Source organism: Myxocyprinus asiaticus, chromosome 31, assembly GCF_019703515.2.
Source record: "Myxocyprinus asiaticus isolate MX2 ecotype Aquarium Trade chromosome 31, UBuf_Myxa_2, whole genome shotgun sequence".
Taxonomy (NCBI): domain Eukaryota; kingdom Metazoa; phylum Chordata; class Actinopteri; order Cypriniformes; family Catostomidae; genus Myxocyprinus; species Myxocyprinus asiaticus.
In genome coordinates, this window is record NC_059374.1 from 30258561 (window position 1) to 30280201 (window position 21641).

General features: G+C 36.6%; 1 protein-coding gene across 8 annotated transcripts in view; it reads left to right on the top strand.

Moving 5' to 3' along the window:
* LOC127422382 (rap1 GTPase-activating protein 2-like) overlaps positions 1–21641 on the top strand; it is a 115102-nt gene that overhangs the window by 90063 nt on the left and 3398 nt on the right. For 6 of the 8 annotated variants that reach the window (XM_051665864.1, XM_051665863.1, XM_051665866.1 and 3 more), the window contains 16 exons: positions 3239–3460; positions 6030–6133; positions 6280–6358; positions 7814–7867; positions 8205–8288; positions 9827–9927; positions 11348–11477; positions 12017–12172; positions 12259–12330; positions 12434–12520; positions 13853–13993; positions 15782–15928; positions 16090–16205; positions 18436–18531; positions 19021–19138; positions 21528–21627. In XM_051665864.1, the coding sequence (XP_051521824.1) occupies positions 3239–3460; positions 6030–6133; positions 6280–6358; positions 7814–7867; positions 8205–8288; positions 9827–9927; positions 11348–11477; positions 12017–12172; positions 12259–12330; positions 12434–12520; positions 13853–13993; positions 15782–15928; positions 16090–16205; positions 18436–18531; positions 19021–19138; positions 21528–21627 (1807 nt within the window). The remainder of the gene's footprint in view (positions 1–3238; positions 3461–6029; positions 6134–6279; positions 6359–7813; positions 7868–8204; positions 8289–9826; positions 9928–11347; positions 11478–12016; positions 12173–12258; positions 12331–12433; positions 12521–13852; positions 13994–15781; positions 15929–16089; positions 16206–18435; positions 18532–19020; positions 19139–21527; positions 21628–21641) is intronic. The other 2 variants (XR_007894157.1, XR_007894156.1) reach the window with 1 other exon arrangement.

Below are 21641 nucleotides of genomic sequence, written 5' to 3' on the forward strand. Positions count from 1 at the left end.
AAGCAAGGTCCATAAAGACATGGATGAGCGAGTTTGGTGTGGAAGAACTTGACTGGCCTGCACAGAGTCCTGACCTCAACCCGATAGAGCACCTTTGGGATGAATTAGAGCGTAGATTGCGAGCAAGGCCTTCTCGCCAACATCAGTGTCTGACCTCACAAATGCGCTTCTGGAAGAATGGTCAAAAATTCCCATAAACACACTCCTAAATCTTGTGGAAAGCCTTCCCAGAAGAGTTGAAACTGTTATAGCTGCATAGGGTGGGCCGACGTCATATTAAACCCTATGGATTAAGAATGAGATGTCACTTAAGTTCATATGCGTCTAAAGGCAGATGAGCGAATACCTTTGGCAATACAGTGTATTTTGTGTTCCACATAATGCAAAGCGTCACACTGGTTTGGAACAACATGAGGGTAGGGAAATAATGACAGAATATTAAATTATGGCTGAGCTATCACTTTAAAGGTGTAGTTTACCCAAAAATGAAAATGTTCTCATCATTTACTCACCCTCATGCCATCCCAGATATGGATGACTTCCTTTCTTCTGTAGAACACAAATTAAGATTTTTAGAAGAATATTTTAGCTCTGTAGGCCAAAATGTTGATGCCCCAAAAAGCACATAAAGGCAGCATAAAAGTAATCCATAAGACTCCAGTAGTTAAATCAATATCTTCTGAAGTTATATGATAAGTGTGGGTGAGAAACAGATCAATATTTGTCATTTTTTGCTAGACAGCAGGGGCAATATGCAGAGAATGTGAATCACCAAAAACACAAGAAGAAGAACATGAAGGTGATCTGTTTCCCTGTTTCTCATCCACACCTATCACATCTCTTCTGAAGATATTGATTTAACCACTGGAGTCTTATGGATTACTTTTACGCTGATTTATGTGATTTTGTTTAGCTTTATAATGTTGCCACCAATTCGCTTGCATTGTATGGACCTACAGAGCTGAGAAATTCTTCTAAAAATCTTCATTTGAGTTCAGCAGATGAAAGAAAGTCATACACATCTGGGGTGGCATGAGGATGAGTAATTTTTGGGTGAACTATCCCTTTACGGGCTCTTGTCAGATCTGGATGAATTTGTCAATAAGAGAGGTTTGGAAATATTTCTAGTAATTATTACGGTGAAAACGTGAAAATGTCCCACAAGGACATTATATATAATGCTGAAATATAAACCAAAGCAAGATCATGCTTTATTAATGCCTTCTTTTGCTATTTCATAGTTTTAAAGTCTTGCGCGGGTTCTTATTTCAGTGTAGTTAGAGTTTTCAGTGTCGAAAGTTTAGATCATTAGTTCTGTACAGCAGTACCACCACTCTCTAAAGGCAGAGTATGCAGCCTAGTGCGTAGGGCACCAACCCCGGTCATGGAACACTCGCTGTGTCTGAAACCGCCCCCTATCCACTATATAGTGCACTGTTCCGAGTGTCCGCCATTTTGTAGGAGTGTCTGAATTCTGAGTGAGCCACTCGTTCCCTACTTTTGTTCACTCATTCTTACCCACAATGCACTCTACTTTCGAGTGTACATTTGATGTACACTCGACGATGGTTAATTGCCCACAATCCACCACGGGGAAGAAGTATGAGCTTGGAGTTTACTGCTTCCTTCACTCCTGCAATGTTTTCTTTCATGCTGAATGTATTAAATTACTTTTTGACAAATCATTACTTGATTAAAATAATAACATATAGAGAGGCAAAACATACAGATACATTTTAAAATGTACTCTTTATTTGATAAATGTGTTTACTCTTTATATTAACACAGAGTATTTATTAAAAATGACAAACAGAATGAAGATTTATTGTATTAATATATTATTAAATAAGAATAACAAGTAAGGCCCAAGTATTTTAAAAGTTCATATGTGATGTTGTTTCTGTGACAGCCTCAGAGATCCGACGCTTTGTGTATACGTCAGCGTCCGAATTCACTCACTCATTTCTTTCAATCACTGCTGAGATATAGTGCACTAACTGCATTCACTATATAGGAAATAGTGAACGAGTGAATGATTTCGGACACAGCCACTCTCTTCACCATATAATCGCCTCACGGCCACACATCTCTCACACGCGTGCCCCACGCACCTCGCTGTGCACGTGCAGAAATGCTGTCTGTTCGCGCTCCAGTTGTCAATCACACAAACAGCAGAGCCAAGGCATTTATTTACACTTAAGTTGGATGTTTACATGGATTTATACAGTTAATCAGCCCAAAATAGCTGTGATAGTTTCCAGTATTCCTGCGAGGGCGCGAGATAAATGCGTAAATACTGCACATGACATGCGGGATGCGGGACAAAGCGCACTGATATATTGCTGCACTGATTTAAAAATGTAAACTGATGTCATAAGAGCCCATACAGAATCACCATGAAAATTACCATCACATTACACAGAAAAGCCCGTGTTAGCATTAGAGCCAAAACTTAACACAGAGTGCTTCCTTAAGTTGAAGCTGTGATTTTAATCTTGAAATATCCACTTGTCTTGGTTTTAAATGAAGGCATTGCATGACAAAACTATTATTTTTTTTCACTGTGTGGAGCGAAGAAAGTGTTTCACTTTGTTTGAAGAGCATGATGCTGCAGCACTGATGATTTGAGTGACAGTCTGTGACAGCAGCACGCGCAGCTGTGTGAACTTCCGCTCTCGTAAAAGTCCCATTCAGTAATCTCTCAATAAATTACACATTAATTAAAATTAAACACAGTAATGTAACGACAGAAACGACGCCTACTGTAAAAAAGTAAAAGTAAAAAAGTTTCTTTCGAAATTTACTTGAGTGAGAGTAAGAAGTACCCACTTTTAAACCTACTCTAAAAGTAATTTTACTCAAGTAAATGTTATGGAGTAAATGTAGCGCGTTACTACCCACCTCTGTGTGTCAGGCTGGCCGGGATGCTCAAACAAACAGTGCAATGCAGTTTTTACATTGGCACTGCAACTGTAGCATTCTTTTGCATTAGTACAAAAGAGTTTTACTTTTAAAAAAACATGAATAAACTTCTTCTTTTTTTTTTTTTTTTTTTTACAAAGTTGAAAATATTGTATATATTGAAATGTCAATGTACATGAGCTTCTGACCTGTAAAGCATTATTTAATGTTTGTGAATGACTTAATAATGAAATGTATTATAAAGTGTTATTGAGTTAAATAATTGCAAACACTTACTACATCTTCAACCACATATTTCTTCATTTTCCCTGTCTAGGTCCTGGAGAAGGGAGGTCCCTACCCTCAGGTCATTTTACCTCAGTTTGGCGGTTACTGGATCGAGGATCCCGAAGCCCCAGTCGGGACACCCACTTCCTCAGAGAGCAGCTTTTGTGAGGAGGAGGATGACGGTCTGAGTCCTGGTGGAGGAGGAGGCTTTGGATATCGGCTGGAATGTAACAGCGCTTCACGGGCTTACCGCAAACACTTTCTGGGCAAGGTGAGGATTTGATCTTAGACATTAAAAGTGTGTTGGAGCCATGGTGTAGTGGTTAGTACATAGGCTGTGAGACGTGGAGCCTATGCTCATGTGGGAAATGCAGGTTTGAGTCTCTATGTCTTGTTCTCATTCCATTCTCCCTTTCTCTCTCCCCCTATTTTTTTTTTTTATTTTTTAATTTTGCATATTGTCACTGGCAAGTTTGTAGAAATGTAATTTTTGTGTCCATGTCCATTTTAATACCAGAAGTTATTAAAATACTTTCCTTGCTCCTTGAATGCATGAGAGTGTGCACAACTAAATCATTAATTTCAAAAAAGTTTTTAAATATATTTTCAAGTAACAAAATATTATTTTTAACAAAAATCATGAATTTTTGAGTCAAGAATATTGACGACAAAATGTCTACCTGCATGTCGGTTACACCACATGACTGATTTGGTGGACATTTTTCAAATATTAAAGGGGTCATGACATAATCTTTTTTTAATAGTTTTATTATCTTCCCTGAGGTCCACTGATAATGTTTGTATTTTTTTTTACCAAAACAGTCAGAATTTAGTAATATATGATCATTTTGCACCCTGTCTCTGGCCCTCTGCCTGAAACGCTTGGTTTTGGCCTAAGCGCCTCCTTTAAACTTAAACGTAAACACCCACTGTTCTGATTGGCTAACATTGTGCAGCCTCTTGAATACACAGCCATATCTGAAACTCAATCGGCAGAAATGAACAAAATCCACAACATAATTAAATTAAATATCAGGGTTGACACATAATGCAAACCGAACACATTGCATCCGAATTTAATAAACTGTTCACTCAAGCACAGCAGCACCATAAATTATAAAACAGTCATGACATATGAAGCATTCTTGAATGGAATTGGTTACTTAAGGTTTTGCAGTCTGGTCCAATAGTGTTTTTAACTGCCCCATCTTTCAATGACAGCTCCTTTGCAAAGCTTGAATCATATTGTGATTGGTTTGCAAGCAATCCACACTGATATGAGCCGAAAGCAGAAGTGGAATGGACCAGAACAGATGTGTTTTTAAAATTTGCACTAGTACCACTCTTAAAATACACCGCACATTGCCAGAAATGCATCAAAACGATCAAAGACTCCATCTAGTGCATGTTTACATAGACCAAAAATTTTAAATAGTGCAGATGTGTGCAAAATTGTGTCCAGAACGCGTTTATACTCAAAACAACAAGACACAGAATGGTGGTCTCCTTTAAGAGCTATAATTTGACATTGCATCTTTTAAAATCTGCACGAGATGCATGATAAAGTTCAAAGCAGTTAGTCTAGTGCATGTTTATGTAGAAAAACATTTCGGAAGGTGTCCTGTGTAAGTCCCCTTTGGTGTAGATGAATCTCCCATGACAGATGAGGCCCATCTCTCACCTCTTCACCTGTCTGACTGAGTGCCAGTGGGTGGGGCCAAGGGCACGATGTCGTAAAAGTGGGCATTGATGTCTTGCTGTAGAGGCTGTCTTTTGCTGACATACTGGTCCTTGTAACATCACAAAATCCACAAATTCCAAACCGTTTTTGCAGCTTGGCTTAAATAAATGCTCTTTTTCTATTAAGGAGGCATTCTATAGTAGAATGACAAGGAAAATTTGATTCCTTATGTAGATTTAAAAGAACCCCTTTAATCATATTTTAAAACAAAATTGTTTCATTGCATTTTTTATGTATTTTTAAATAATTGAATAGTCGCGTCATATTTTTGGTGATGTAACTGGTCGTCCTTTCTTTTAAGTTTTTCACTACTTGTAATAAACTTTATGCCTCCACGGTTCATTTTAAATGGTCCTACATCGTGACAAATTAATTGTTAAAATTACAGTTATTCCTTGTTGCTTCTTGATTAATATGAATTCATAAAACTATTTGCAAAATAATTAGAAAAACCTGCTTTAATTAGTTATTGCTATGTTATTCTCACCACAAAATACACTGTAAAAAAAAATTGTCAGGTAAGCCAAAAATGTGCTTTATGAGGTTTTATTGAATTAAAAAATATAATATAATATAATATAACATTACATAACATATTATAATATAATATAATATACAAAAGTCAAAATAAATTTTATAATGTAATATGACACAATCAGTCTGACATCATAAGGTTACAACGAAAGTAATTTTTTGGTCAGATCAGGTCAAAACAGCCCCTTAAGGTAATAAATCCACGTTTTTACCAATATATGCCCTTTCGTTGAAAGCATGCACCCTGTCTGAGGTAATTATTCACACAGCTGTTGCTTATTCACACACAGTTCTTCATAACACTCGATACGAGGTGTGATGGCGCCTCTTTGAACAAACATTTTGTGCGGCACTTTTTGGTATAATTGTGTTCTGTGTCACGGGAAGCATTACAAGAATGAGAGAACATCACCTCTACAGAGCCACACTTGAGTGATATGAATGCAAAATCAATCTATTGGAAAAATGAATTTCCCCATCTGAATGTGTGTGAGGAAGAGACATGTGAAATGATGCCTGTGTAAACACCAACATTCTGCTCTCTCTCTCCGTGTCACTCTTTTAGGAGCACATGAACTATTACTGCACTGCCAGTAGTATGGGCCATCTCATCATGTCTTTGAAGTATGAGGACGGAGATGGACTGGAGTCACTCCGTATCATGCTCAGGTGCCACAAATCATAAAATCTCCAACACACCAACATTTACTGATTAGCAAACACTTGAACTCACCTATAAATACATACTGTATATTGAAACACTGATGTATTTATTGTTAGGTAGACCTATGTGCTCATACTGTTTTGTATTCTAGGTCAAAAACAAAGACCCTTCATGAACGAATTCCACTCGAAGGCCTGTCACAGTTACCAAGTGTACCACAGATAGCCAAGGTAGGACATATGACACATTCACATTCAGTTTGTTCAATCCAGACATTGAAAGATTGAAAATACATCTTTCCAAAAATACTTCTAGTAGACAAACTGTAGAAATCATGGATTGTGATAATTTATCATAACCCTATGACCGTACAATCCATTGAACAGAGTGTACTTCAATCCCACACAGCCTTATTTTCATTCATGTATATTGCAACTACCCTGACTAAGTTCCATTCCTACTCCATTTCTGTTTCTGTAATGTGTTTTAAATCTTAATAATTACAAGCATCTGTTACTTGCCCTGCTACTAAACTCAGGAGACAGATACAATTTCCAGGTAAAAGTCTCAGGCTCAACGAAAAAAAAAAAAAAAGGTTTTGTGAGGTAGCCTACCATAAAAATGTGCTTTATGTGGTAACATCTAAATTAACTGGTTTAATTGAAGTCAAAAATATTATTTAATATGACTGAATCCACCTGACTTCATTACCACTGGAAAAAAAAAATATATTCTGTGGTGAAGTAAATATTGCAGAAAAGATGAAGTACTTTCTACATTGAATAAGTTAAAGCATGGACTTGAAACTATTAAGTAAATTCTACATTCGTACTCAATACAAACATGTAAAAACGAATGCTCTAGCTTATAAGTAAATATTATTTATGATTGTTTTGTTATCTTTGTGTCATGTATCAGTCCTAAAGGAGAAAACCTTGTCATATTTATTCACTAATTTGAGTAAATTTCACAAGTAAATAAAATAAGTACATTTTACTTTACTTTCCAGAGAGGGGGTTCCCAGCATGCACCAGGCTTGAATAATTAATGAGCTTGCATTGTTTCACTGTTTGCAAATTGTTTTAAACTGTTTTTATTGTTGAATTTGTTGTAACGTTTGGTAACCTCTTGTTTTGTGCACCAAGTGTTGAGTTCTGCGTGCACAGCTCTGAATCTTGTTTCTAACACCAGTAATGCAAGGTGGTGTTGTCTAATTGACTACATAGTATGCATTAAGCTTCCCTGTGGAAGACATCTGTGTATCATGTGGTACATGATTAATTATGTTAAAAAAACATTGAAAGCTAGTACATTTCCAAAATCAGGGCTTAATTCAGTGCTACATTACTTAAGTAAAATGTACAAACAATGAGTGAGTAAAATTGACTTGAAACAGATTATTGCAAAGTAAATTTTACTTGAGAATTTCTAATTAAAGCCATCAAGAATTGCTGTGTGGAAATAGTTTCCAATGTTTTTTACGTTAACCAAACTCAGTGCAGGATACAGCAACAAAGTGATTTTTATCAAGTTTGATCAAGTAGTGTACATGCAGTGTATGCTCTCATACCCTACTAAAAGTTTCACAAGTAAACACCAAATAACTAGAGGACCCCTTTTGAACCTCAGTCAATCCACTCAGACGTTACAAGATGCTCACATCAGATGTGTGCTCTGTCTTTCAGCTGCTCTGCGATGACGTCACAGGTCTAAAGTTCAACCCTGTTCTCTACCCTAGGGTGAGTCTCTTGCTCCTATTTCTAATGCCATCTGTGACTTACCTACTTCAGGCATCAGTGTGAAATAAGGCTGTGCTTTGCTCTGTTTCACCCTAGCGCCCAAGTCGTCTGCATTAATATGTCCATGTGCTCCAAGGAAGTCACAAATCCATCTGCTTTACTCATGTCTTGCATGCCTGAGCGACATGATGTCGTTTTGAGAGAAGCCTTGACCATCTCAAGGCTTACATGGTCTCTCAGGCATGGCAAGCACAAATGGCAGAATAATGGAAAGGCATTGACACACATATTTACTCCTGCAGGCGGTTTACTCACTCTCTGTTTTCTCTCACCTAAGGCCTCGCAACTGATCGTTGGATTTGATGAGCACGAAGTGAACAACACTTTCAAGTTTGGCATGATCTATCAGAAGTTTGGTCAGGTAAGAGTTGCGGAAGACAACATTATTCACATTTTCAATCAATGGTGGGGGGTTGGGGGGGTGACTACCTGGATAAAAGATGGCTTAAGATGGCCTTCTATCTTGGTCAGCAGGTGCTCCACTGGTTTAGCTGAAAAGTGCCCTCTAAACCCCTCTAAAACCAGCAAAACCAGCTTCACTGAAAAAAAGCTCATGTTAATTAATGTAGTTAACTCATGTTAACAAATACAACCTTAATGTACACTATATAAAAGGGATACACTACATAATTTTTTATTTTATTTTTTTAGAGTATTTTTGTCTTATTTTCTGGTAAAAATACCTGAACATCCTTAAAAAAAGAAAAAATAATTTCAGAATTACATAAGATATCAAGTCTTGTTTTCAGAGAAATCTAACATAGTTTAGTGGGGTTCATGCTTAAAGGGATAGTTCACACAAAAATTTAAATCCTCTCATCATTTACTCACCCGAATGCAATCCCAGATGTGTATGACTTTCTTCTTCTGAACACAAACAAATATTTTTAGAAGAATATCTCAGCTCTGTAGGTCCATACAATGCAAGTGAATGGTGGCCAGACCTTTAAAGGTCCAAAAAGCATATAAAGGCAGCATAAAAGTAATCAATAAGACTCCAGTGGTTAAATCCATATATTCAGAAGTGATTTGATAGGTGTGGGTCAGAAACAGATCAATATGTAAGTCATTTTTCTATAAATCTCCCCTTTTACTTTCACATTCTTCTTTTGTTTTTGGCGATTCTTATTCTTCGTGCATATTGCCATCTACTGGGCAGAGAGGAGAATTTATAGTAAAAAAGGACTTGAGTCAAACAACTGGAGTCGTATGGTCTTTTTTGGAGCTTCAAAGTTTTGGCCACCATTCACTTGCATTGTATGGACCTACAGAGCTGAAATATTCTTCTAAAAATCTTCTTTTTTGTTCAGCAGAAAAAAGAAAGTCATACACACCTGGGATGGCATTAAGGTAGTAAACGATGAGACAATATTCATTTTTGGGTGAACTGTCCCTTTAAAACAAGACAAAAAGGTTTGGCAATGTGGTAAGAAAAATAAGCTTGTTTTCCTTTTGAACCCAGTTTTTTTCTTAACCCATTGGCTGGTTTTCATTTTTATATATATATATATATATATATATATATATATATATATATATATATATATATATATATATATATATAATCATAAACATTACTACATTTTGTTAGATTTCTCTGAAATCAAGGCAAAGTAATGTAATTTTGCTTCTCAAGTAAATTTATCTTGTTTTAAGAATGCTTAGATAATTTTACTGGAAAACAAGACAAATATACTACTTTTTTTTTGTTTTTTTTTTGTTTGTTTTTTGCTGTATTGACTGGGCTGGGAGACCAGCTAAGACCAGCAAACCAGTTAAGGCTGGTTCAAGGTTCTTCTTATTTTTCAGCAGGGAACATCTTGAAAATATCTGATAGGGAAGTTTTCACTGACGTTTTCTCTTTCTCTGTTTCTCATTGTTATTCTCTGTCTATATCAGACATCAGAAGAAGAGCTATTTGGGAACAATGAGGAGACGCCAGCGTTCGCTGAATTCCTCAGTGTTTTAGGAGACAATATTGAACTGCAGGATTTTAAAGGGTGAGAGGCGGAGATTAAACTATCTAAACTGCTGCCAGGGGTCACCTGCGCACATATTAAAGCTCTGTTTTAATATGAAACAATTTTCAAAGAGTCCATTTGTGAGTAATTTATTTAATTTACCCTTTGTGCATGTTTTTGTATGGGACCCTGCAGACAGTAATCAGATTTATTTAAAGCTGCACTATGTAAGATTTTTTGGTTAAAAATGAACAAATTGCCATTATTGATTAAGTACATAAACAATCAGTGTTTAAAACAATGTCCTTACATTACCCCGATTCACTAAAGTAAGCCTATAAAAATTATTTGTATTTTGAGCTGTCGGGTTCGATTTGGCATGAAATCGCTGGCTTATGACGTACATCCTTGCGTCATTGCGTCGTGTCCGCACACACAGGAAAGAAGTGCTGGCTGTCTCATGTTCCGGCTGGAGAAACTAACAACGCTGTTTAATTCAGTTCAGTAACACTCACACAGTTCAGGACTGCATCGTTGCAGTCTAGATGGATGTTTATCTGTTATCTGTTTGGCGAAGTTGTTTACCTGCTTTAATGCTTGGATATGTTGTCTGGTAGGGTTGTTGACGCTTATATTGCTTGTCATGCTTTTGTGAATCTAACATTTCTCGTGTGTTAACCGATCGCAATGTATCTACGTTGTCCGGTGAAGTTACGGTGACATGTTTAATATGGATGACTTCTGAAATTGGCTTCTTGTAATTGTTATATTGCATATTTAAGCATATCATTTTTACATTTAAAGTATATTTTATCCCCATAATTATTGAATCCTTGTTTTATGTTTAAGGTTAATGGTGTTATTGTGTGCATTGCATAGACATGCTATTGTAGTAACTGAGGCTGGACAATATAGTATAAAAATAATAAAGTCTTCTATTAAACTTTTATCAGCCATATCATGAGTTTAACCTCTTAAATTGAAAATTGCAGTACAATTCAAACATTAATAATAGATAAAACACTTGAATAATCATATTAAGATCTACTGGTGGTGGCTGAGGAGAGTCCCCTGTACTCTATTTAAAAGTCCTTTAAGTGTAGTGTCAGAAAAGCGATTTAAGTGTAAAGTTCATTCAAATAACATCAAAACAAGTAAAATTTCCGTTTCGAATGTTTAATCGTATAACATAATATTAACATGAAAATGCACGTTATGGCTCCAGTCATGATCACACACAGACAATGTCCAGGTAAGCTCAAATTGGGAGATTCATCCGCCAGAAGAGCAGTGCCAGAACACGACTGACGTGATGTATTCTTCCTCAAATTGCTTGCAATTTTAAGTTTCAACCACAGATGTCGTTAGAGAGCACAAAGTTACGTAGTGCAGCTTTAAAATGTTCAGCAGTGTTCTGCAAAACTCATTTTCCTGGTCTCTGTGAAATTGTGTTCCACAGGTTCAGAGGCGGATTGGATGTTTCTCATGGGCAGACTGGATCTGAGTCTGTCTATACTATGTTCCGTCAGAGAGAAATAATGTTCCATGTTTCCACAAAACTCCCCTTTACAGAAGGAGACATTCAGCAGGTGGGCACATCCAGAATTTGCTGTTCCCAGATGAAGTTTGAAATGCTCAGATGTTGCTCTTCTACTTATTGGAGTTTCTCATTTATGTTCCTTTAAAATATTAACTTTGTCTAAGATGTTTCTCTTAAAATTCCTTAAGATAATTAAAACAGAAACTAAAGAGCCAGTTGTTGAAGTACAGTAATTATATAGAATTAAATCATTAATTTGATGAGAGACTGACTTTTGATTGCAGACTTGAGTATCTTGACAAATCTGAGCAGAGTTTGTGAAACTATTGAGATCTCTGTATTTAGGCTTTTTATTGTACTGTACCTTTAAATATGATAATATATGCACAATGGGAGTAATTGTCATCTCATTGTTTTGGAAATGTGCTGTCTTATGAGGACTAGTGATGCAGTACTTTGATGATAATATATTATAATAGTCATATATTATAAAGTAAATCAATCCTATATGTTGATCTGGATGACAAAAATGTTGCTTAATTATAAATGCAAAATCTAATGAATAGTTATCTTTTATCAATCTTTTAGCTCCAAAGGAAAAGACATATTGGCAATGACATCGTCGCTGCCGTCTTTCAGGAGGAGCCCACGCCATTCGTACCTGATATAATCGCATCCAACTTCCTTCATGCCTACATATTAGTGCAGGCAGAAAACCCTTGCACTGACCATACCACATACAAGGTTCGTCAAACACCTACCTGAATTACTCCGGATATCCTCCAATCACTTAAAAAACACTGATCTGAGATATTGATTGCTGTTCGCAGGTGTCTGTCACAGCTCGAGAGGATGTACCTCCATTTGGCCCCCCTCTGCCAAACCCTCCAGTCTTTAAGAAGGTAATAAAACAGCTTGCGGGCAATGATTCAACTGACTTTCAATTAAATGTTGCTGGAGATTTTGATGTTTATCAAAAGATGATGGAGATCTGTCCTTCCGCAGGGACCTGAGTTCCGGGAATTTCTGCTGGCAAAATTGATTAATGCAGAAAATGCTTGTTACAAATCAGACAAATTCGCCAAGCTAGAGGTGAGCTAATCTTTTTTAATGATCACTCATATCACATACCTGTTAGAATGTATAATCAAAGAAATGAAGGATTCACCATGCTAGAACTGGTTAATTTAAAGGGATAGTTCACCCAAAAATGAAAATTCTCTCATTATTTACTCATCCTCATGCAATCCAAGATGTAAATGACTTTATTTCTTCAGCTGAAAACAAAGAATTTTAGAGGAAAGTCTCAGCTCTGTAGGTCCTTATAATGCAAGTTAACAGGGTCCAGGTTAACTTTGAAGCTAAAAAAGCATATAAAGGCAGCATAAAAGTAATCCATAAGGCTCAAGTGTTTAAATCCATGTCTTCAGAAGTGATATGATAGGTGTGGCTGAGAAACAGATCAATATTTAAGGCCTTTTTTTTTCTATAAATCTCCACTTTCACATTCTTCTTTTGTTTTTGGCGATTCACATTTTTCGGGCATATCGCCACCTACTGAGCAGAGAGGAGAATTTATAGTAAAAAAAGGATTTAAATATTGATCTGTTTCTCATACACCTATCAAGCTTCTGAAGATATGGATTTAACCAATGGAGTCGTATGGATTACTTTTATGCTGCCTTTGTGCATTTTTGAGCTTTAAAGTTTTGGTCCCTGTTGCATTGTATGGACCCAAGGAGCTGAGATATTCTTCTACAAATCTTTGTTTGTGTTCTGCAAAAAAAAGAGTCACATCTGTCATGGGATGAGGGTGAGTAAATTATGAGATAATCTTCATTTTTGGGAAAACTATTCCTTATTAAAGGAGCAGTTCACCCAAAAATGAAATTTCTGGCATTATTTACTCACCCTCATGTTGTAACAAACCTGTATGATGCTAAATCCATTTCCGTGAACAAACGTTTATTCAGATTTGTGAACTGAATCATTTGCTTCATTAAAAAGTACCATCTCTGAACCATCAGACTGATTCAGTTCTCGGGTTCAACTCACTGACTCAATGATTCGGTTGCAGCGGTTATTGAGTTAACAGCTCAAAGGAGGGGAAGATTATCAGTGAATAATGACTTAAATTTCTGTCTGTTCCTCATACAAAGATATTGAACAGCTCTAGAACTATTGGAATATAATGCACAAGTTGAATTGACTACTTTTATGATACTTCAATTATGCTTTTTGTCCTTTTTGGAGCTTGAAAGACGTGGTCACTGTGAACTGTGCTGTTGATAGAAAAGAGCTGGATTCACGAATAACAGCATATGATTTTGAAATTACATGAGTAAATAATGACTGAATATATTTTTTATTTTAACTATGCCTTTAATTAGTCTATCTGCATCAGTGTTTGTGTGTCTTTGACAGGAGAGGACACGGGCGGCATTGTTAGATAACCTTCATGATGAACTGCACAGACAGACACAGGCCACGATAGGACTGGGCTCAGCTACAGAAGAAGAAAAACTAGAAAATGGAGGTCATGGAGGTCTTCTGGAATCATTTAAGGTGAGACTGATCTGATATTACATTTAACCATTTGAACTCTCAGTTCCCTCATATGATATTGGTCATTTAATGCATGTAACATAGGACCTTGTACTTTTACTAACAAAGCTGCTGAAACTATGTTTGTTTGTGTACCTATCTGTCTGTCTACATGTTAGTCTCTCTGTCTGGATTCCAGTCTTTTAACCTAGTGTATGTTATTTCATCCAAATCCATCAGTAAAGCTCTCATCTCTTCCATTGTGTGTTACATAAACCTGCATACTCAATATCTGTCTTCATTAGTGAAAAATCAGGAGTGCAGTATGTTGGCTATAAGATACAAATATTATTTTTCTCTGTGACTCTTTTTTGCATTTTGCACATATTGTTGAGGCATCAGTGGTGCTTCATCTCTGTAACAGTCTTCCTCCAGCACCTCTGTAAGATATTAAAATGCATGAAACTGAGCTGATCTTGGTCAAGCTCTGATAAGAAGGCCTGTTTTGAGTCACAGCGACTGTGTGTTTTTGTGTGACCATGATTTATGACCATATGCATGATTTTGCCATGTGTGTGGCTGTTTCCAGGCAGGGTGGAGGTGTGTGTGGGGCAGTATGCAGACACATATATATCCTGCAGTGCTGACCTGCATAGCAGCTGTGACTGTGTATCATTACCAAGCCGAGCTGATGCAGATGATCAATACACGACATTAAAAATGACATTAAACCTGATTACAACAACACAAGACCCCCAAGATTTCTTGTCGATTGTTTGTTCTTTTGTGCAAACATTTTTTTTTTTTGCTTTATACTTAAAATGTTTTAAAGGGATAGTTCACCCAAAAATGAAAATTCTTTCATCATTTACTCACCCTCATGTGACCCCAGGTGTGTATGACTTTCTTTCTTCTGCTGAACACAAACAAAGGTTTTTAGAAGAATATTTCAGCTCTGTAGGTCCATGCAATGCAAGTGAATGGTGACCAAAACTTTGAAGCACAGAATATTACATAAAGGCAGCATAAAAGTAATCCATACAGACTCCAGTGGTTAAATCCATATCTTCAGAAGCAATATGATAGGTGTGGGTGAGAAACAAATCAATATTTAAGTCCTTTTGTACTATCAATTCTCCATCCTGCCCAGTTGGTGGCGATATGCACAAAGAATGGGAATTGCCAAAAACAATAGGAGAAAGTGGAGATTTATAGTAAAAAAGGACTTAAATAGTGATCTGTTTCTCACCTACATCTATCGTATCACTTCAGAAGACATGGATTTAACTACTGGAGTTGTATGGATTACTTTTATGCGCCTTTATATGATTTTTAGAGCTTCAAAGGTCTGACCACCATTCACTTGCATTGAAAGGACAAACAGAGCTGAGATATGTTTCTAAAAATGTTTGTGTTCAGCAGAAGAAAGTGAGTCATACACATCTGGAATTGGCGTGAGTGTGAGTAAATTATGAGAATATTTTCAGTTTTGGGAAAACTATCCCTTTAAATAGTTTTTTAAAGTTGCAATATTGTAAATTAACAAACAAAACATAGAGATAAATATTTGAATAAAAATACATATGTAAATAAAGCAATTTGAAGATGAGAAAAGATGGTGTTAGTGGTTTCTGCATTGCTATGACCCTTTATGCAGTATAAAGCTGGTGTGTAGCTCTATCTGCTGGACTTTCTTGGTAATGCAAAACATTTGCACATATAAACTATAAGAATATGCTTTCATGCATTTGTGACACAATTTTCCTAGTTTTCTATTACCCTCTCATTCTCTCTCTTTCTTTTTAACAGAGGGCTATGCGTGTGAGGAGTCACTCTATGGAGACAATGGTGTCTCATAAACACAAGAGTCCAGGAGCCACAGCAGGGGTCCCATCCAGCTTCAGTGGTGGAGGACTTCAGCAGAATAGTATGGAGTGTACCAAGAGCACCTTCACTGTAAGACCGAGAGAGAGAGAGAATGCTAATTACTTCCATTAAAGTCTGATATTTAACTTCCATTTGTTGTATATACATTTTAAACATGGAGATAAGTAATTTATTATACAAGTGCAGCAGTAATTTGGCTGATCTTTAACTTGTGTATTTGTGTGTGTCAGCCTCCAGTGCTGTCTGCAAAGTCTCCTTTAAAGAGTCCAGTAAAGAAGAGATCTGGTCTGTTACCCAGACTGCACTCCAGCTCAGAGAGTCCAACTGAGAAACACCCAACTCGCGGGTACACAATAACTGTATATACTGTGTGTGTATATACATATACAGGTGCATCTCAATAAATTAGAATGTCGTGGAAAAGTTCATTTATTTCAGTAATTCAACTCAAATTGTGAAACTCGTGTATTAAATAAATTCAATGCACACAGACTGAAGTAGTTTAAGTCTTTGGTTCTTTTAATTGTGATGATTTTGGCTCACATTTAACAAAAACCCACCAATTCACTATCTCAAAAAATTAGAATACATCATAAGACCAATAAAAAAAACATTTTTAGTGAATTGTTGGCCTTCTGGAAAGTATGTTCATTTACTGTATATGTACTCAATACTCGGTAGGGTCTCCTTTTGCTTTAATTACTGCCTCAATTTGGCGTGGCATGGAGGTGATCAGTTTGTGGCACTGCCGAGGTGGTATGGAAGCCCAGGTTTCTTTGACAGTGGCCTTCAGCTCATCTGCATTTTTTGGTCTCTTGTTTCTCATTTTCCTCTTGACAATACCCCATAGATTCTCTATGGGGTTCAAGTCTGGTGAGTTTGCTGGCCAGTCAAGCACACCAACACCATGGTCATTTAACCAACTTTTGGTGCTTTTGGCAGTGTGGGCAGGTGCCAAATCCTGCTGGAAAATGAAATCAGCATCTTTAAAAAGCTGGTCAGCAGAAGGAAGCATGAAGTGCTCCAAAATTTCTTGGTAAATGGGTGCAGTGACTTTGGTTTTCAAAAAACACAATGGACCAACACCAGCAGATGACATTGCACCCCAAATCATCACAGACTGTGGAAACTTAACACTGGACTTCAAGCAACTTGGGCTATGAGCTTCTCCACCCTTCCTCCAGACTCTAGGACCTTGGTTTCCAAATGAAATACAAAACTTGCTCTCATCCGAAAAGAGGACTTTGGACCACTGGGCAACAGTCCAGTTCTTCTTCTCCTTAGCCCAGGTAAGACGCCTCTGATGTTGTTTGTGGTTCAGGAGTGGCTTAACAAGAGGAATACGACAACTGTAGCCAAATTCCTTGACACGTCTGTGTGTGGTGGCTCTTGATGCCTTGACCCCAGCCTCAGTCCATTCCTTGTGAAGTTCACCCAAATTCTTGAATCGATTTTGCTTGACAATCCTCATAAGGCTGCGGTTCTCTCGGTTGGTTGTGCATCTTTTTCTTCCACACTTTTTCCTTCCACTCAACTTTCTGTTAACATGCTTGGATACAGCACTCTGTGAACAGCCAGCTTCTTTGGCAATGGATGTTTGTGGCTTACCCTCCTTGTGAAGGGTGTCAATGATTGTCTTCTGGACAACTGTCAGATCAGCAGTCTTCCCCATGATTGTGTAGCCTAGTGAACCAAACTGAGAGACCATTTTGAAGGCTCAGGAAACCTTTGCAGGTGTTTTGAGTTGATTAGCTGATTGGCATGTCACCATATTCTAATTTTTTGAGATAGTGAATTGGTGGGTTTTTGTTAAATGTGAGCTAAAATCATCACAATTAAAAGAACCAAAGACTTAAACTACTTCAGTCTGTGTGCATTGAATTTATTTAATACACGAGTTTCACAATTTGAGTTGAATTACTGAAATAAATGAAGTTTTCCACGACATTCTAATTTATTGAGATGCACCTGTATATATACACACACACACACACATATATATGTAAGGTATAATGTACAGTTAGTCTGTCGTCTTTTTTATTATTTTGTGATAACGACTGTGACTGAACATTATCCTGCTTATTACACGGCTACCTAGCAAATAAATCAATAAATGGACATGAAATAATGATTAGCATTGAAATCATGTTATTATTGTAGAGGAAAGACTGCAGAGTGTCCAGAAAGCAAGATGAATTCATCCTCCAGTTTGGACTGGATTTCCATTGCGAAAATGACAGTGCAACTGCTCATTATCCTGCATTATTATTATTACAATACTACTTGCCAAATAAATAAATAAATGGACATAATTTATTGATTTGAGCTGAAATAATTTTAATTAACTTACTTCTAGAGATCCCAGAGAGATTCGAGAAGTAGGAAAGATGACGTGCGATCAATTTACCCCCAGATGTGCAATCTTTATTCAGAAATATCAGACCTCTGTATGGCACGATTGACCAATCAGAATTAAGTATTCCAGTGAGCCGTGTAAAAAATACACAAAACATTTACTATCTGAATATCAGTTTTTCAGAAAAACGGTACATAAACTGTCCTCTGTGTTTTTGTAGTGACCAAAAATCAGAAGTGTTCCCTCACTCACAGGAAATGAGATCAGAGACATCATCCAATCCGAGTTCACCAGAGATCTGCCCTAACAAAGAAAGGTAGGTTTTTGCTCAGTTTCTCAGTTCCAGTTCCTCAGGTGCAGCAGGTATGATGGAACTACAAGAACTGAAATATGTGGTTCTGCTACCAAACAGAAAGAGGCACATGTCCTATTTAAAAATGTTGGGCTTTTTCCGGCACGTTATTTTTTACCAATGTTTGTAAACGGGTCTTCATTTCTTTACCATTGTCCACCCAAAGTGATTAAAAATGCTGTCATTCACTTGACTTTCTTCTGTGAAACACAAGAGGATTTGTTGAGACGAATGTTAGCCTCAGTGTCCGTTCGCTTTCATTGCATCTTTTTTCCATACAATGAAAGTGAATGGGGACTGAATTTGTAATTTTTCGTTTTGTGTTCCACAAAAGAAAGTCATGCATATTTGGAATAATATGAAGATTATTTTTGAGTTAACTATCCCTTTTTAAGATGAACAAATAAGTCTCTGTTTTATAATCTCTCCTGTTGGTTTGCCTGGTCCCTTCAGGCCATATATGAAGCTGAAAGAGTGCAGCGGAAGAGCCAATATCTCCCGATCCTCCTCCAGCACCAGCAGCTTCAGCAGCACAGCGGGAGATGGAGACGGCCTGGAGGAACTAGACACGGTGAGACACACAGAGATGCACATAAACAAAAGACTTCTGTTTGACATTTCAGGAAATTTAAGATATGATTTGTTTCCTAAATATTAAGCACCCCAGACAAACTCACCCAATTACGCTTTAGCCAAGTTCAAAGATTTCCTGTAGCTGATGCGCAGATAACCATTGATCCACTCAGTCTGATGCCTGTGAATATGCCTGATTGCTGGAAAAGAGTTCTAGGACAATCTATCCACAAGAATCCCATGATGCATTGCGGGTGATGTGGGCGGAACTTCTGGTTAAGCATAAACAATTGTTATGTTATGTACTAATGCAGCATTAAATATGACAGAAACTTGAGAACAAATGATCACCTATCTGTTAATGATTATGGGTTTGAGGATGATGGCAAATAGAAGCATTTTAGTTATTTTGTTGAGTCTTTATCCATCGATGGAAGAACCTGAGCAGACTAACCTGAAAAGCGATGTAGCCTATTAGCGCATTCACAGCTGTAAATTTGGACATGTCTTGAGAACTGTAAGTCCAGACAGCAGGATGCTCGTGTATTGCAGGACACAGGCGATGAGACTGTCATGCTGCTGTTTTTCAGATAAAATACAATTATTTTGCGGGAGATAAATGTGTAGTAAGCTCAATCTAGCTTTATAATAGTTAGTTTACATACAATATCTGTATCTAAATGCTATAACCTACATGAAATGACTGTTGACTGAACAACTGATCCTGTTGATAGATTGAATTTATTGTTCTTGTGTAGGAAATAATGATATATTAGCAGCCACACAATAAACTGTACTGTACAAAAAGAACTACATGCAATACAAATAAACATATTTATTTGGACATACATTATAAACATTGTACACAAAAATCAAATGTTCTCTGTATAAAACAGTATATGTATTACTAAAAGCACTGTACACGTAAATTTAATCGATATTGAATTAATTTCCACACTGTTTTCCAAATCACTCTTTCCCCTTAAGGGAAGACGTGCACATTCTGCAAAGACACTCAAAAGTGAATTGCAAGCAGGAAAAATACAGGAAAGAGGAAAATCATAATACAATTAAAGTCAAACGTAAATTCAAAACATCTCACTACTGTACATGTCTCATCTAATAATGATGGTATTTCACTAAATAATCCTAAATATAGGCAATTAAAAAGTATTTCCACACCTTTTGCATCATTTAGCAAGATTAGAGCTTGATAAGAATTGATGCCCAATAAAAATGTTCTCCTCACAGGTTCCATTTGTTTACATTAGTTAAAAACATTTGCTAACATAAACTAAAAATGAACAACACTTTTACAGCATTTATTATTTTTGGTTAATAGTAATTTCAACATACTGTATAGTAATAAAAAAAATTTAAATCAAAAGTTGTATATTTTAACATTGGTTAATGCCCTCTGAACTAACAAACTAACAAAGAACAATTGTATTTTTATTAACTAACATTAACAAAGATTATTAAATACTGTAAAAAAAATATTGTGCATTGTTAGTTCATGATTCCTAATGCATTAACTAATGGAAACTAACGGAACCTTATTGCAAAGTGTTTTTTTTTTTGCTTTTTTCAAACATCACTTGTTTCATATTTCGTCTCAAGCATGCTCTTCACTGACACGTGTTACTTGGTAAACAAGTACACTAAGTAAAAAATAAAATAAAATATTAGTGACAAAATTGTTTGTGTGGTAGAAATGACGCCATGACTGTGGGACTGTCGCAATTTTTGAAAAATTGGTAGAAATACTTTTTACGCAATAAATATTTAAATGTTTATGTTTATATTACTCTTTGTTTAGATTATCGTAGTTTTAAACATGTAATAATTTGCATTTTTCTAATGGATTTTTATAGTTTAATATTGAAAGTCTGGGTCTGGGACAAGACTAAAACAATAAAACCTGTACATAAAAGGCATTTGAAAAGTGCCAAAAATAAATGATGAAGACATGGTAAAAAGTGTCCGATTCAGTTTTAATGTGACCTTCATATGAGAAAAACAAAAAAGTTGAAATCTCTTAAGTTTTAATATAAATCAACTCCTGTGAAAATAAATTGCCTGAAGTTGAAGAATCACCTTGCAAGTGGATATCTAGTTAATTTGCTAGATTTGATGCCACTAACCTTGCAGAATTTGGCAAACCCAGTTGTTACAGCAGTCAAAAGCGCTTGTATCAACCTGGTACTTGTACACATGACTTTGTTTGTGCGAAGCCACCTAATCAGATTAGAACTTGTCAGATTGAGAAAATACTTTCCATTTTGTAAACTAAATGCATCAGACAGTCAGGGAACCGACTGTGTGTGGTCGGAGGGTGTGCCATCAAGAGTAACTTTAATCAGGCTGGTGTGTGTTGTGTTCTCTAGAGCAGTCACCCATCCACAGCCTCATCTGTGTACAGTCCATCTCTCAGTGTGGAAAGCCAGAACTCCGGAACGCCACTGATCATGTGCCGTAGTCCCACAGGTGGCATTAGCACA